Source organism: Notechis scutatus, chromosome 1 (assembly GCF_049901735.1).
Source record: "Notechis scutatus isolate UNSWTSFEM ecotype Mainland chromosome 1, rNotScu1.2, whole genome shotgun sequence".
In the NCBI taxonomy this organism is placed as follows: domain Eukaryota; kingdom Metazoa; phylum Chordata; class Lepidosauria; order Squamata; family Elapidae; genus Notechis; species Notechis scutatus.
The window spans coordinates 218,207,157-218,223,819 of record NC_142009.1 but is presented as its reverse complement, the minus strand read 5'-3'; the positions used below and the strand labels follow the sequence as shown (position 1 = coordinate 218,223,819).

The window sequence follows — 16,663 nt, the reverse complement described above, 5'->3', positions numbered from 1 at the left end:
AGGTTAATGTGGTTGCCTGTCTTTGATCAGCATCAAATAATGATTCAGAAGGGAAGTTCTAGTTAAAAAATAGGTTAAAATTCAAAATTGATCTAGGAACAAAACACATATATATCCAAACATTAACTATAGCATTTCTAGAAAATACTTTCTTCTTCTGTGTTTTTCTCTCACAGAACTGCAAACTTTTCTAATTAATCCTCCATTCTTCTTTCCCACAAACCATACTCATCCTGCCAGCCATCTTCACTAGGCCTCTATCCTCATGCCAAACGGACCTTCCATGCTGTTCTTCCACCTTTCTGGCCTATCATGGCTGAAAGGTCTCTTTGTCTCCATGGTAACCACAGGTAAGCCACTGTGTTGCAAGACTAGAGGGAAATAAGGCTTTGCCAACAGACTGCCTACGGTCCTAACATCTTGAGGAAAAGAATGATCACAGAAGGGCCAAACATACATGCTAAAGGATATTTTTGTGCATCTCCCCACCAAATTATTTACATATATATGTATATTTTTTCTTAACTGTTATTGTTCAATGCTACACAACTGCTAATAGACAAAGGTTCTGGAACTTGGACTTCTACTACTGGCCTTACATATCTCACCAGGAGAATCAGCTTCAGGATCCCTAGGCAATTCCAATACCTTATAAGTAGTGTGTCTCATTTCATTCCCCAAAAGAAATGAATAAAAAGGTAGTTAAACAGACAGTAATTTTTTGGGGTGTATAGATGAAAAGAATGTATTTAAGAGGATTACTGAAGAATAGAGCCATGCTGCTGGTCCCATCCCCAGAGATTCAAGTATTAGTGAAGAATTACCCATGAAAGATGGCTATCTGCATTTGGAAGAGTAGCACTACAGAACAGATGAAAAGAGAAAACTAAAATGTACATTTTTTGTAACAGTCACTAGCATTTCCTTTGAACAACCCAGCAACTCATTTGCCTTATAGCAAGAAGATGAGGTTTATTCTCTCTCCAGCAGGAAAATTGGAGGAAAAAAGATAGTGATTTAAAATATTATTCTAAGTCAGTTTCTTCCAACTTGGTGTCTTCCTGATTCGTTTGGGCTAGTTTCTAAAATTCTCTGCCATCTTGGCCAATACATATAGAGAGTACCAAGCTGGACAAAGCAGCTCTAAATAAATTTTGAATTTCACACATAAACAGGATACTATGCCTTTAGTAAAATAATTCAATACTTGATGTTTAGTTAATCTTCATAGATTTCATGACAGATTAAAAAAAATAAAAAGATACATTTAATTAAAACAGCCATGCAAATTTATTTTTTACCATTTAAAGATCAATAAAGTAAGTCCCAGAAGCAAAACAATGATTTTATGGATGGTGGGGGGGACTATTCGTTGGTGTACTTATCAAAAGCTCTTTTACAATGCCCAATTCCAAATTTCTGGGTAGGATATAATAATAGAACAGTATAAAATGATTATATTCAGATGTCTTTTGTGCAATTATATTAACAAAAACAGGAAATATTTGAATTATAATACTGTATACTTTGTAGTATCGTCTGCAATTATTTAGGCATTCATTGTTAACCTGCATGCATTCTGTAAGGAGAAAACTATGTAGGGTATTGAAATGCTGTTCTCTCATCCATTTAAAAACCTGCTGAACCTCAACACTTGCCTTCTGTTTTGAATTTAGAAGCATGTATCTAGCTGATTTTTGAAGAATTGTTTTTGACAGTAGAGGACAAAGCTATATTCATATAGTCCTGAAGATATGACTGCAATTATCCAGTATGTCCCAAATGGTCGTTAGGTGAAGGTCTTTCTGCTCTCCCAAAAATTATTAAATGTCTGGGTCATTAAGTGGAGTATGGGGTGCTTTGGGTGAGGTAGGTCCTTGGAGACCTAATATAGACCCAAGCTCGCCTGCCCTGGGCCTCCCAAGGTCTCCCCAACTCCCTGAGATCCTGTACTCCACTTTCCATTTCTTGGGTCCCTATAGGCCTTTTCCCACTCTTAGGCCTGATTCCCACTCCATCAGGCCAAGCACCCTCCTTCTCATTTAACTTTTGAAGGCCTATGAGGCCTTCCAGAGCACTGGAATGGATTGTTCCTTTCTGTAGCCACACGGAGCAGTTCCAGAAGCAGCTGCCATTTTGTCCTACCCACAAAGTAGGTAGCTTCTGCAATGCTATGTAGACCTCGTAAAGGCAGAAAATGAAGCAGTTTGTCTGGCAGCCACCATTTTGTCCTAGCCCACAAGCGGGTGGGACAAAATGCTCGCCATGTTCAGATTGCCTATGAATGGTCCAGGGGCACATGGCCTGCCCTCCTTCCCTACAGTGAGGTCTGAAGAACTTCAAAATATAAGTGATGGGTGATGGGTGTGTGGGGAGGAGGCCCAAGCGCTGTGGGGTCTCAGAGAATGGGATGGAGTGAGTCTTTTTGTGGTGGGTCTTAAGGGTGAATGACCTTAGGCACCATTTGAAACAGGGTCATTTTGGAGTATCTGTTGTAACTTTGAATGTTGGTTAAGTCATCTATCTTATCTCAAGGACTACCTGTATTGCACTGAAATTGTAAGCTTAAGTTAACCCCATTTTTAGTAGAAGACCAGCTTTTCTGTTCAAACTGTGTACACTTTCAAAAGGATGCTGAGGCATTTGCAATACATATTTTGTCTCCTGCACTGACCAATAGATTGAAGACTGCTTTGTATGAAAGCTTATGTGTGAATAGAGAATATAAAGAATGGTTGGATTTGTTGGCTCTCTTTTTCAGTCCTATTTTCATTTCCTATTTACTAATCCTATGCTTTAATGAACCAAATTATTAAAATAGTGTTGCTAATGTGACTCTTAAAGCAAAATAATGTTTTTTCCAGCCTAATATGGAAGCTTGAAAAAACCCTGCATATTTTAACAAATAACATAATAACAATGAATAGCAGAGAGATTCTGTGCACACTCTAGGTATAAGTATTTCTTCTAAATCATTTTAAAATCAGCTACTGTACTAACAAACATTGGAGAGCAACTGTTGCTAGAGTGTAAAGAGGAAGGTTTCCATTGTTTTACAGGTTTTACGTTGTTCTCTTTTTCTCTTTCTTGATATGGCATAATTAGTCTTTCTCCAAAATGTAGATATTTTCTAATTATTCCCCATATTAATCCTTCTGAGCATGAGTTACACATGGTACTTTAAGCCATATTCTTTACAAAAATCTTGTTATTTTACTGATCAGGCCAGAAAACCAAAATAGAATTATACTAGTTCCGATCCATATATAATTAGAAATGAAGCTAATTATTAATGGATAAGAATGGGTCTAAAAATAACTCAGTCAATTTAACAATTGGAATTTACTGAAAAGGATGGATAATTCAAGTTTTATCAGAACATGTTCTATCTTTCATTAATTGCTGTAAAGCCACAGTGAATCAGCATTGTTCTGTTAAATGGACTGTCAGTCACCCAATCCATCATTTTGGGAACAGAGTGCTAATCCAACATCTGGAACACTTCACATTGCTTCTGGATTTGTGGATTTAATCATAGAAACTGTCAGACAGTCTAATTTTTATCATGATTTTTCACCTGCTTTCCTCCTTCATATAATTATAACATTTAGCTGTAAGAAAAAATGCAGTTATCTTCATAACCCCTGGAATAGATGCCAGGTTTTAAATATTATAGCAAGAGTGCCAATGCCTCTGACTTTGTAATTTCTTTCTGCAAAGACTTCCATATTGCTTAGATAATACATTTGGGTAGAAAGCATAATGTAGGATTAAAAAATAAATGCCGCATCATAAACTTTATTACGTGTCATGAAAACCACTGTTAAGAAATTCCAGCCAAGTATAACTTGAGGTAATTGGGATGCCTGTTCTGAACTCTATATTAGCTCTCTATTTTGCAAATATTGGAGAACTCATTGCGGAGAGCCTTCATGCTAGAAACTGGGAGATCATGAGCTCTAATGCCACCTTGGTCACAAAGCCATCTGGATGATCTTGAGCCAGTCACTTTCTTTCAGCCCTAGGAAAGAGGCAAGGGCAAACCACTTCTGAAAAATCTTGCCAAGCAAACTGCAGGAATTTGTGATGCAGTCTTTGAGAATTGTAAAACTGAATGGAAGAAAAGCAATCTCAAAGATAAGTATACAGACCCTGTCAGACTACCCCTGTCAGTTGAACAACAAAGTACATATGGAAATTTTTGAAAAATTAGAATAATATAAGTGGAATAGAAATATTTTCAGTCAATGAAATAAGTATGTGCTTTCATTCAAACATGGGATGCTTCTTTGCACAATCACAAATTCTCCTTTATTCAGGCCTCCAAGCTGCTTGCTCAATACTAATGTGGATCAATAAATATGGATAGAACTCCCTTTACAAGGTACAGTTGGGAAATTGAGAATGCAGAAGCAAGAATTAATCTTAATCATGAGATCAGAGCATCAATCTAGATTCAATAAGAAAAAAAAGGTTATGACTGGACAGATTTGACAAAATGACAGCTGTTGTGATTTTGCATAACATCTGTCAACATGTTTTAAATTAATGCATCTTTTCCTGCAATTGTGGAGCAGTAGTCATGTGAATCCCAGAAGAAAACAAGAGCTTCTTTAAAGAGTTACTGCTCTAAAGATGATGATACAGATTTTAAAATGCATCTGCTGTCAATAAAAGAAATTAAAACTTTCCTGGTCGAATGAAATGTTGGTGTGGTAAAGCTTTGAAATTAAAATAAAATAAAATACAAATAAAGCCTCTGGAGCAGTTATTCTTCTCCAGGAAGGGTATAAGTAAGCAAATGTAGAACATTAAAGACTCACCTGGCTGTTTGGGTCACCAAGTAAGTTACATATATGGGGCACAATCTTGCTCAAGGTTAAACTCTGAGCTCCAGATCTAAAATAGAAGAAGACAACAAAAAGCAAGAAAGCAACATATCAGCTAAGTAATTTTTCAAAGCAACTGAACGCAGGTATAACTTAGGCATAATAGTCCAACTTACGCATTAAGAGTTGCAATAAGGCAGAGGCAAATTCCTTCTCTTGTCCGGAAATTCTTATGTTTGAATCCTCCCAAAATTCTGTCCCACACGTACTGTCACATAGATATAAGAAAGTAAGAGGCAGGAAAACATCCTAAATGAAGATTGGTTGCATCTGCTTGATCCTGAATATCCTATTGTCACAAGACAAGTGTGATGGGGTTGCACACATAACGTGCATGTGTGGATGCATACATGAATGAAGACAGTGTAGGCGAGTGGAACTAATTTAATTATTGAAAAATATTTTAGAAGTTTATTTTTACTGGCAGGGAATATACTGATATGGCCTTCTTCCCATCATATTCATATATAAAGGGTCTAAAATAGGAGTGTCAAACTCGCAGCATCACATTGTTGTCATGTGACATGTCATGACTTTTCTCCCCTTCGCTAAAACGGGGTGGGCGTGGCCAGGGTGTGATGCATCCAGCCTGTTACCTCTTCAACTTGTATGCCTTTGATAGATACATAGCACCCATCCTATTTGAACAATAAAGTTTATTAGGCATAATAAAAATGTTCAATACAAATTGAACCTTCTTGTGAATGGTTTCCTTGGACTGGATACCATAAGTTTGTACCCGATTGTTGTACATTTCCAAAACTCACCTGGGGACTAGAAGCTTGCTCCATGATTTTTAACAGCAGGGCCTGATCCTGCTCTCGTACAGAGTCTTTTGAATCTCCCAGTCTGTCAATTAGACTAGGTAACACTGGAGACAAAAAGAAAGGCGGATCACAAAGGAGGAGTCAAAAACACAGAGTTGACATTTCAGATCAACACTAAAATATGTCTACCCTCCCAAGTGCCTTGTGGGGTGTTTTGGTAAGCTACTCATGTGGAAGAAATAGACATTTGCTTCAGACAACAGGCTGTGAAAAAGGCTGCCCTGTCATTATGTTTGCATATGCTGCTAACTTTTCAAGTATGTCCAATCATATTTATTTTCATGCACTATATTAATGGCTGCTGCTTGTAATTCCCCCATACAGGTAGTGTTTGCTTAATGACCAATCACTTAACCATTTGAATCACTCAAAGTTTCTTACAACCTAACCTTGAAGTTACAATTGCAATACACACACCTGCAGTCATGTGACTGCATTTTAAGCACTTGGCAACCAGATCACATTTACATTAATGTTAATTAGTGACTTGAGGCTCTTTGGGACTCATAGGTCCTGCTACAGCAGTTGGAGGCTGTGGTTCTGGAGTGTGTGTTTCTAGCTTCTGCTGGTGCATCAGTTGTGACTCTAGCTGGAGTGGTGAGATTTTGATAGGGTGGCTGAGATCCTCATTATCACCACTTGCTGATTTTTGAAACACACTCTACCTGGGGCTGTCTTTGAAAAGCACCCGGAAGAATGCACTTGATTCAGGGTGCAGCAATCTGTATGCTAACCAGCGTTTGCCAGTGGAGACACATTATACCATTGTGTGGGAATCTGCATTGGTTGCTAACAGGCTCCTGGATACAATTTTAAAGTGCTGGCATTAACTTTTAAAACTGCTTGTTATCTGCATGAGTAGATTCACTCATTTGAATTGACATGACCAGTTCAGCCTACTTGGGAAGAAACTATTTAATAGTGTCTGCTTTAAGGAATGTAAGGGAAAGTGCTATTTTTTTGTGCCTGCCTGACTGCTTTCTGGAAACTGAGCTTTTTCAGAGGGGACCTTGATTAGTTTAGTTTTATTCCATGCTTTCATTAGTTTTTGTGAACACTTATTTTATACTTTTGCTTGATTATATATTGTTTATGTGTTAGAGTCCTTAAGGATTCAGCAATCTACACTGTAAATGTAAATAATAATTCAGTGTCATCAGACATATATGAGAATCTTTCACAGATATTGATGTTGGCTTTTTAAAAAGATTTTTGTTATCCTGCTTTTATTACTAATTTAAGTAGCTCAGAAGGGAGAACATATCTAATATACCCCTTTCCTCTTATTTTCCTTACAACAGGAATACTATGAGGTGGGTTATGCAGAGAGAAACTAACTGGCCAAAGACAACCAACTCGCTGTCATAGAAAGTAGGATTAGAACTCACAATCTCCTGGTTTTTAGGACAGCACCTTAACAATTACACCAAACTGGCTCTTCATGACTCCCCCAAGTCCTGTACAGAGCTCAAAGGTATATTATCCAATCAGCTGAAAACTAACATTAGGATTGGTGCTAAGTCTATAATTTAATTCAAGTGGCATGCTTGTAAGGATTCAGGACCCAATCACCTCTATTTTAAAAATGACATACAAAGGTGTGTCACATAAACTATGGGGCAACCATCAAACTACATTTAAAGTTAGTATATTGTGTGAACCCAGCCTGCACATTACCAGATGTTCCTCAGAGAAAACTGTAAAAGCAAAATAATTATGAAGTTCTTATCTAACATTATTACAATGCAAAGTAATTTCTGTGTTCATACCAATGGCAAAGTTCCTGGTTTTTTAAATTATTACAGGTTGCTGTTCCTTCTAGCTAACAAGAACAAGCTGGCCCACACGTATGATTTTAGTTTCATCATAAAATAAACATAATTTGAGGGAAAGTTACCAAGGCCAGTACAGCCTTTTTACCTTACCTGTGCCAATTTGAGCTTTAAATCTATCTTGGAGCCGTGACACCAGTGCAGATAAGATGTCCAAGCCCAGCAGGACAACCTGAAAACAACAACAGGATGTTTAAAAAAAGATGCAATCTCTGGATATGGAAAAGAAATATGAATATGAAAACAGTGAGTATGCAACCTAGACATTAAAACAGATATTAAAGGAATGGGCTCTCATAACTACCAAACTAGAAGGTTGTTAAAAGTTGCACAAGCTTCAGTTTGATGTTTAAAGGGATCTGGAGTTTTTTAGGTAACCAATGTTGTTGATGAGACCGAGTAATTAGGCAACTGCTATTGAAATAAATGAACCCAGTTCAACGACTAAGACAGAAACCAAGGTCCGTTCTGATGCTATGCACCTTTATTGGAGTAAATCCTTCAATTCAGTTATCCAACTTTGCTCAGGACAGTAAATGTTCAATTGCTTATTCTGTCCGTACTTCCCATATACTTAAACGGCAGGGTGAGGATTCTAGATTACAGAATGATATTAAAGTTTTAAGCTTGGTCATTTATTATGGATTAATTAATCCATGTTGTAAGTCCTGGAGTGGAGGAACGATGTCAGGTTATGTAATGTTGTATTTTGTTTGTGGTTTCTTAGTTGTGATTCATGAGACCTAGACAACATCTATGCTCAGAAAATGCAAATAAGTAGAAAGGCTGCAAGTCTAAAGATTAATTTCCATAAAAGTTATCAACACTGTTTTAAGATAAGCTGAGTGAGGAGAAACATTATTCAAATTCATAAAATGGCATATCAAACTATACTGAAGATGCACTACTTTGTAACCTGGAAGTTATTAATAAGCAAATTAACATTAACTGTTAAAAAAACCAGGGCCAAATATTGGATAAGTTGAAGTTGTTGACATGACTAACCAAAGGATTAGTCATTGAGAATTGGGCAGCATAAGTTTAATTAATGGATTGTGGATTTTGAATACATGCTGTTTTGAATCCAAATACATTTTGAATCCATACAATTATAATTTTGAATAAATTTAAGATGGAGGGGAGAGACCAATAATGCAGTATTTGCGTTTAACTTATTCCAACTCTTGACTTCTTTAATGCAATTACTATGAATGCATTGGTTTACATGTAATAAATTTAAAGAGCCAGTGAAAAAACTTATGCTACATAATGAAGTGTAAGATGTAAACTTTTTTCAAAATTACTTTTTAAAAATACTAAGTTTAAAAAAAAAATCTACATTCTATGAAGCTGTAATTTTAAAACAGACTTTATCCCTCCTGCAAAATGTTCTAACTAAAAAGCTAGGCATTCTTGGATTTGTAGCCACAACAAGGAACCAGACTGGAGAAGCGTTTGCATGAAGCATCCTGAAAGGAAGCAAATCTAATATATATTTTAGAAAGCCCATTAAGTACCAAATTTATGTGGTTCTCAGAATGTACTTGCTGCAGAATTCAGAGATAAAAAAGCCTCCACTTACACACTAAACTCCAAACACAGAAGGAATTTACATGCAGATCTCTTTTGTAACAAGAAGCTTACCCAAATAGGGCAGCCTTTCAAGGGCACTGGACTACACCTCCCATCATTCTTCTCTGTGGAAGTTGCAGTCTAATAGGGTGGGGTTGCGCCCGTTTGGAGAAAGCTGGTCTGTAACATTATTAAGGACTTCAACTAAAAAGAAAAAAATGATCAACCAAGCTCTAAACTCAACGAGGACACGTATAGGCATGCAGTCTGAGGAACCCTAGTAAAGAGAATGTAAAGGATGAAACCGCCCCCCCCCATCGCTAAGCAGGCGCGCCAAAACAAGATCTTCACAAGCGGAAAAGGGCATCGCTTCGAAGCTTAAGCCCGCCTCCCCGCTACGCTTCGTCGTAACACCGCCCACTATGCAAAGTGACTGCTGCACGGCATTTTGGGTAACTTCCAAACTCACGAAGAGAGGAGCTGGAAAGCGGCTTGCTTTGCAAATACTTCAGAAATGGCATTAATCAACACGCTGTCCGCCGCAAAGCAGTCTAAGCAAGCAAACGCGGGTCGCGGCTCACTATGATCTCGGTGGGTTTACCGTTTAGTTCCCCAGACCGCCGCCTGCAAAATATCTCTCAACTATCCTTATCTTGGGGTTGCGCTACTGTTCAATGAACGTCTGGTGAGGACAGTACTGCTAACACCTACACAACACTTTAGCATCCTTGGGGTTTATTCCCCACGTGAGGTGCAATTTTTGGAACCTTACTTTAAATACACCCCCAACGGGGTATAAACCCATGAAATAATGTCAATGCATATTATACTCAAACGAAGTTGTTCTTTAGGTGTGCTATTCATCAGTTGCCACCAGGTGGTGCTACAGTTTACACGGTAAGCCCGGAATAACCAAGTGAGATGGTTTGAATCTTACAACTGCTGTATCCAGAAACAATCGTAGTTAAGCTTTTTATATGTACCACTTATTTGATTTACAAGGTTTGAATCCTACAAATTCTGTACCTAAAGCAATCGTAGTTAAAGCTGCTTATTTCCATAGGTACGAATAACATTTGAATTTTACAGCTACTGTATCCTAAAGCAATCATAATTAAACTGCCCATTTCCATAGGTTCCATTTATTCAACAAAAAATCCAAACTGAGCCAAGAGCATAGAGGTATTTGAATCCCATACAAAGCCCCCACTTCAAAACGACTTCTTCCATCTATTTGATACAGTGTTTTCAATCGCCAAAGAGCATTTAACAAATCAAAAAAGTTAAAAAGCTGCTTGTAAAACATTAATAGATTGTTAAGGAAAGCAACTGGTTACTTCCCCCCCAATCCTTAATCCTTCACTGTGTTAACATTTGTAGGGGACAGGAAGATCAGGAAAGCTAAAGCAGCCTTATATTTGTTTTCAACTGTTTTATCAGCCTTGGACCAATCATCCTCCTTTAGGTAAAAGGTGGGGTTGAATCCCCCTGAGTCAGTGTTGACTGACGACGAATGCCTAGACAAGTCCCTGAGAATTTCTTGGCAGGATTTTTCAGCCTTGTCCTTGCTTCCTACCCAGGGCTGAAAGAGAACGACTGACCCAAAGTCACCCAACTGGCTTTGGGCCTAAGGAACAAGCTGGAATTCACAACCTCCCTGTTTCTAGTCTGGTGCCATGACAACCACTCCCAACTGGCTCAAACCCAAACCAGCAAAGTGGAAAATTTAGGACCCCCACCCCTCCCAGATAGCAATATAAGAGGAAATATGTTGGATGTTTCTAACCAGGTGCCTTTAACTACTATAACCAAAGTGGCTGTCTTTTTAGGTAAAAACTCCCCTTATGTCAAACTGAATTCCTGGCAACATGGAAGTGTTCAATTCAGCCACCTTCTGGGACTTTTTTTTTTCATTCCCAGTCTAGATTAATCTTCTGAATCTTGTAGTGCTCTCTTATCCAAATGCTAACTAGGTCCAATCACACTTAGCTTTTTTGAGATCAGCCCGCTTTTGGCATGGGGCTGCCAACTGTTGCTAACTCTACATTTCTACAAAGAGGAATCAAGTGATCGGCTTTGCAAGGAAGCAGAGTAAAATGTACGCTTCCCAGAGCCACTTGTTGAGATGGCAACTATAGAAATAAAATTTAATGCATGGCATACATACATAGATACATAACCTTGCTCTTGCAACCATCATAAGAACCCGCTAACACAGTTTCTATTCTATTCATTTAAAGAAATAATACCTACATTTTAAACATTAATTGATGAGTCCCTCATTTTTCCCCTTATTATTCCTGTATGTGTCCATTTTCAAATCTGGACATTGAGCAGATCCATCGTCTGGATTACCCTGAGAGATGAGATTTTGGATGCTCTCCTGTGGATCTTGCTAACTACCTCACTATTGATGGGGTTTAGTTGGGGCAGTTTTGAAGGTTGGGAATTCAAGGTCCTGTAGTTGCTCAAGGTCACCATTAAAAATCAGCAGAGAAGAGAGAGAGTGTTTGGTTTGGTCTGCTGACATCAGGGACCCCCGCAGGATCCCAGTCTCTTCAATGATCCTGCCCTAACAATTGCAAAGTAATTTGAGGGACGTCTCATCTTTGAAACAGTCTCAAAGCCTCAACTGCAAAATGCTGTGGCCAAGTCGGTAAGCTAGATCACATAGCACCAGTCCTAATGCATGTTTTACCAGCTACTGGGAATCAATTGTCTTTTTCTAAGGCTTAAAAAAAAGGCTTCCCAGTTCCCCATTTGAGGATTTTCTGCTGGTCTTCTCTCCAAATAATAACCAGAGCTGATCCTGTTCAGTTTTTCAAGCTCAGTCAAGGTCAGCTACAGTATGTGCTACTTCATATGTTGTGTTTCGTACTTGTGAGTGTCACAACACCAAAATAACTGCCCGAATATTGTCACATTGCAACTATTACTGCAAAGTGATTCTGCTTGACTAAACTAGGTCTATGCAATTTGCACCATCAAACTTACACAGCAAATTATGTGTGATCTAGGCATACATTAAAAATCAAATTATCACTGCATATTCTAAGGTGGCATTGCTTCAAAAATATAAATCTTTACTAGGGAAAGTCTATTCCTTTAGTAAAGCACCAGAGGGCAGGAAAAGAAACAGTGGATGGAAACTAATCAAGGAGAGAAGCAACTTGGGATTAAGGAGAAACTTCCTAACAGGGAGGACAATTAAGCAGTGGAACAGCTTGCCACCAGAAGTTGTGGGTGCTTCATCACTGGAGGTTTTTAAGAAAAGACTGGACCGCCACTTGTCTGGAATAGTAGAGGATCTGCTTGAGTAGGGGATCCAAGATCCCTTCCAGGTCTAGTCTATTATTTTTTCTTTCCATGTTATCAGAAGTATATGCTAGAGTTGCTTGATAGTGAGATGGGATGGGATAGTGAGATATAAATTTAATAATTAATAAAAGGGGAAGGGAAATCATCCTTCATTCTATTTTTATGTATTTAAATACATAAGAATCGTCTTTAGGCGAGATGATTGATTGAAAAGTAGCGGTCTTCCAGACACCAATGAATCATGGTAGACATAGTTTAAAGTTTATCCTTTGATTTGCCCCCTGGCAAAGGAAGGCAACAGTACAACTTTAGACTCTTTAGTGTTAATGAAGGATGTCTAAGGAGATCAGGATCTATATTACCATTCAGTCTTTCCAAATAGGAGTATTTTTTTTCCTGACAAGCCAGATAGGAATGTTGTATTACATGTATTTATTCACAAAAGGTTAAATGTATTCCCCGCCCTTAGGAGAGTATAAAAGTACGAAGATCAACAGATATACACACTGACAGAAAAACAGAAATTTATGTAACAGAAGCACAACAGAAAATATCACTCAGCTTATGTGGCAGTAGTACTGAGCCAGTCACAGCTGCTTCTGGAAAAATTAAGCACAGTTGGGTGTTCGATACTGGTTGGACTGAAAGCCAGTACAAAACTGCAGTGCTGAAGGCTACTGTGGAAAGTTGCAAAACATGCCAGAAGAAACCAAGAACAAATCTGATATTCCTTAGCTAAGAACGCTATATGGGCACTGTGTGTCCATGAAGGCACCAGGTGTTGATTTCAGACAGAGGCTTAACCTAAAGAACTAACTAACTCACAGCATGTGATGGAATGTACTGTATTTTGGAAAGCCCATACCAATGAAAAAGGCTTCATTAGGCACCAGAATGATATGCATATCCAAGTCAGGTCCATGGCAAATGCTTTTAAAAGTGTTCCAAAACCAAAGAGAAATCAGCCATTTTATTTCAAATGGCAGGGTGCTTGAACATTCTGATGACACATTTTCCTAGTTTGGCATCTTCAAATCTGTTGGATTACAACTCCCACTAATTTTCTGCCAGCATGGACAATGTATCTGGAGATGCAATGGTTGAGATCATGGTTTAAACAGCCAACAACAGCTTAACTTTAAGACCAGAAAGCATAGGGGAAAAAATACACAGGAACACAGAAAATGGTGGAAGCAGCAGCCTGTGCCAAAAATTGTATGCGTGCATGCACGCCAGCACCTAAAAGGCAATGTGCCCCCTTTGCATGCGTGTGCAATCCCCCCCCCCACACACACAGCTGCCATAGCCCCCTTACCTGCACTGCCCCTCACAGCTGATTTTTTGGCTGGTTTGAGGCCTTTTTCGGCCTCCCAGAGGCTTGAAAAAAGCCTCTCCAGGCTTTGCAGGATGAATAATAGGCCCGTTTTGTCACTTCCGGTATTACAGGAAGTGATGAAACAATCCTATTATTCGGCCTGCAGAGGCTTTTTTTCAAGCCTCTGGGAGGCCAAACAAGGCCTCAAACCAGCCAAAAAATCAGCTTTGAGGCATGCACACGCGCAGTGAGGTAAGTTTGCCTGTGGCCACAGGTTTGCCATCACGGCCCTAGGGAAATATACCTGGTGGAACCCAGAAGAAGGGCCTTCTCCATGGTGGCCCCCTCTATCTGGAACATCATCCACGGAGATTAGAATGGCCCCCACTCTTGCACTCTTCTGAAAGGTGCTGAAGACCTGGTTCTGCCAGCGGGCCTCGGGAACCCAGAGTGGGATATGGAGCCCATTAAATGGCTCGTGAGAGGTGCTATTGCCAGAGCAGGGGGGTGGTTTTAGTATATTAATGTATTATATGACTCTTATTAATTTTATTGTTTTTATATGGGGTTTTATATTCTATAAGTTGCCCTGAGTTGCCATGTGCAAATATGCAGCAATATAAATTCTATAAATAATTAAGTCACCTTTTTCAGTGCCATTGTAACTTCAAACAGCACTAAATGAACTTTTGTAAGTTGAGGACTACCTATATGCAACTTATTTCTGTGCCTTGCCTTTTATGCCTTAGATCTCACATCAACTCTTCAAGATAGCCCAATTTTTCTTGGGCTTGAGTTGTTCTGTAGGAAAGTCGGAGGGACTGCTATGTATACAACCTTGAAAGCTGGATTGTTGTATCCTGCCCAGAGTCAGAGAGATGCTGGCAAAACATGGGGTTTCCATTCGCACAACTCTCATTTACAGACTAAAAACTGATGCAACCCAATTGTAAGAATGGTACTGTCTCGCGAACAGTTTCTACAATTGGGTGATCAATTCAACCAGCAATTAAACTCATTTGTAGGAGATAAGTACCACCTTACCATATACAAAATCCATAGGGAGGAAACATGAAACTCAAAACAGAAGTAACAGGATTACTTTCACTGACAAATCCTGCATTACTAATTCAGTACAGCAAAGCGTGAAACCTGCAAGGTTCTAAATATAAACTGAATTCCCCAATACCTCCCGCCACCCTGCCCCAGTTCCTGGGTTTAGGCAAACGAGAAACAGTTGAGTCCTCTAAGATCTTTTTATCTATGTCAAATCAGTATTTAAAATTAGCTAAGAGGTCAAACTATTGCAGAGTATTCTTTCACAGGGAGAAGTGGGGTGGGGGAAGGAAATCCATGCTGTTTAGAATGGTATTTCACCAACTGGCCCTTTGCCAGTATTGTCAGATCATTAGCAGGCTTATAGGTATAAAAAATTTGGTTGGCTTGGAGAACTTTGCTGGATTTTATTTCAAGGGACTTTACGCTTCCAAATGGCTGCCTTGACTTGGCTAGCCCAGAACTACAGCATAAACTACAGTATAAAAAGGAAATGTCTGACAGAAACAAAGGAAGTTGTCTTGTCCTGAACCAGACCCTGGATCCGTCTAATCTATTATTATTCAAACCAGGGGCAGGCAAGCTAGTGACTCTTTAAACTACAATCTCCACATTTTCTTGCTACTCATCGTGTTGATTGGAGTTGAGGGGAATTAAAAGTCCAAAACATTTGGAAGGTTCTAGGCTGATCTATAACACAGATGTCAAACTCACCACATCACGATGCCATCATGTGACGTTTCGCAATGTTTTTCCCCTTCATGGAGCAGGGGTGGGCATGGCCTGTGCACTGACACATCCGGCCCATGGCCCACTAGTTTCACACCTCTGATCTACAAGGATGATGTCACTTTTTCCATAAATTGTTCAAAAAATCTGGAGGTTCTTGGGACTAACATAGACTTTCACATGCAAAGTAGTTGTGCTACCACTGAACTATGATTTTTCCATTTATTGCACCTAAAATTATTAGATGGCACGTAACAGAACACAGAATGTTTCACGTCAAGTATGAAGTGAAAATCCCACACAGTTTCCACCCATATTTACATTTGTGATTTTGCCTGACTTGTTAATTCTGTTTCCTTACACATCTCTTTTTTGAAACTCAAACTAACATGGGATAGGGCGTTGGTACTTACCTGATACGCCCGTTCTCTGTGAGCTGTGAAAAGCATCCAGAAGTGGGAGGTGCTTCAGTCTCTTCTGGAAAGGCTGGGCTTAAAACTCCGGGACGCTCCTCCTCCTCCACGGGACACCTCCTCAGCGTCTCCCAGTTTTGCGAAGACTGAGTGCCAAAGTCCAGGACTCATCACCTAATCTAGATCCCTGACTGGAACGAAACTCCATCAGACGGAAATAAATGGGTGGGGCTGGATGCTCTTCACAGCTCACAGATAACGGGAGTATCAGGTAAGTACCAACGCCCTTTCTCCCATGAGCTGTTCAGAGCATCCAGAAGTGGGACATACCAAAGCTTGGCCTGTCCTTAGGGAGGGACTCCGTCTGGATCGAAATCCACTCCTAAACTCTATGGACCCTCTGCAGGACTCTTCTGCCAAATGAAGCGTCCGCTGAGGCGTAGACATCAATTTTATAATTTCTGACAAAGGGCGATGGTGAAGCCCAAGTCGCCGCTCTGCAGATTTCGTCTATGGAAGCCCATGTGGCCCATGCTGCTGATGTTGCCGCACTCCTTGTCGAGTGGGCTGTAATGCCCTTAGGAACTGAGATGGACTGGCATTCATAACTTTTAGCTATGGTGGCTCTCAACCATCTACCAATGGTCGTCGATGACACCATGTCCTAAAGTGAATGGGTTGAAGGATAGGAATAGAGCCTCAGATTTTCAAA

The 16,663-nt window shown here is 39.4% G+C and overlaps 1 protein-coding gene and 1 non-coding gene across 34 annotated transcripts in view; one reads left to right on the top strand and one right to left on the bottom strand.

Moving 5' to 3' along the window:
* The window catches only part of CLASP1 (cytoplasmic linker associated protein 1), a 231,758-nt gene that overhangs the window by 141,969 nt on the left and 73,126 nt on the right, over positions 1 to 16,663 (bottom strand). For all 33 annotated transcript variants that reach the window (XM_087950241.1, XM_087950266.1, XM_087950267.1 and 30 more), the window contains exons 3-6: positions 7,642 to 7,720; positions 5,657 to 5,760; positions 5,006 to 5,097; positions 4,824 to 4,899 (exon numbers count right to left, since the gene is read on the bottom strand). In XM_087950241.1, coding sequence (XP_087806367.1) covers positions 4,824 to 4,899; positions 5,006 to 5,097; positions 5,657 to 5,760; positions 7,642 to 7,720 — 351 coding nt within the window. The remainder of the gene's footprint in view (positions 1 to 4,823; positions 4,900 to 5,005; positions 5,098 to 5,656; positions 5,761 to 7,641; positions 7,721 to 16,663) is intronic.
* Positions 9,762 to 9,888, top strand: LOC113410872 (U4atac minor spliceosomal RNA). The gene has a single exon (XR_003370712.1). It is a non-coding gene; the product is annotated as a U4atac minor spliceosomal RNA (small nuclear RNA).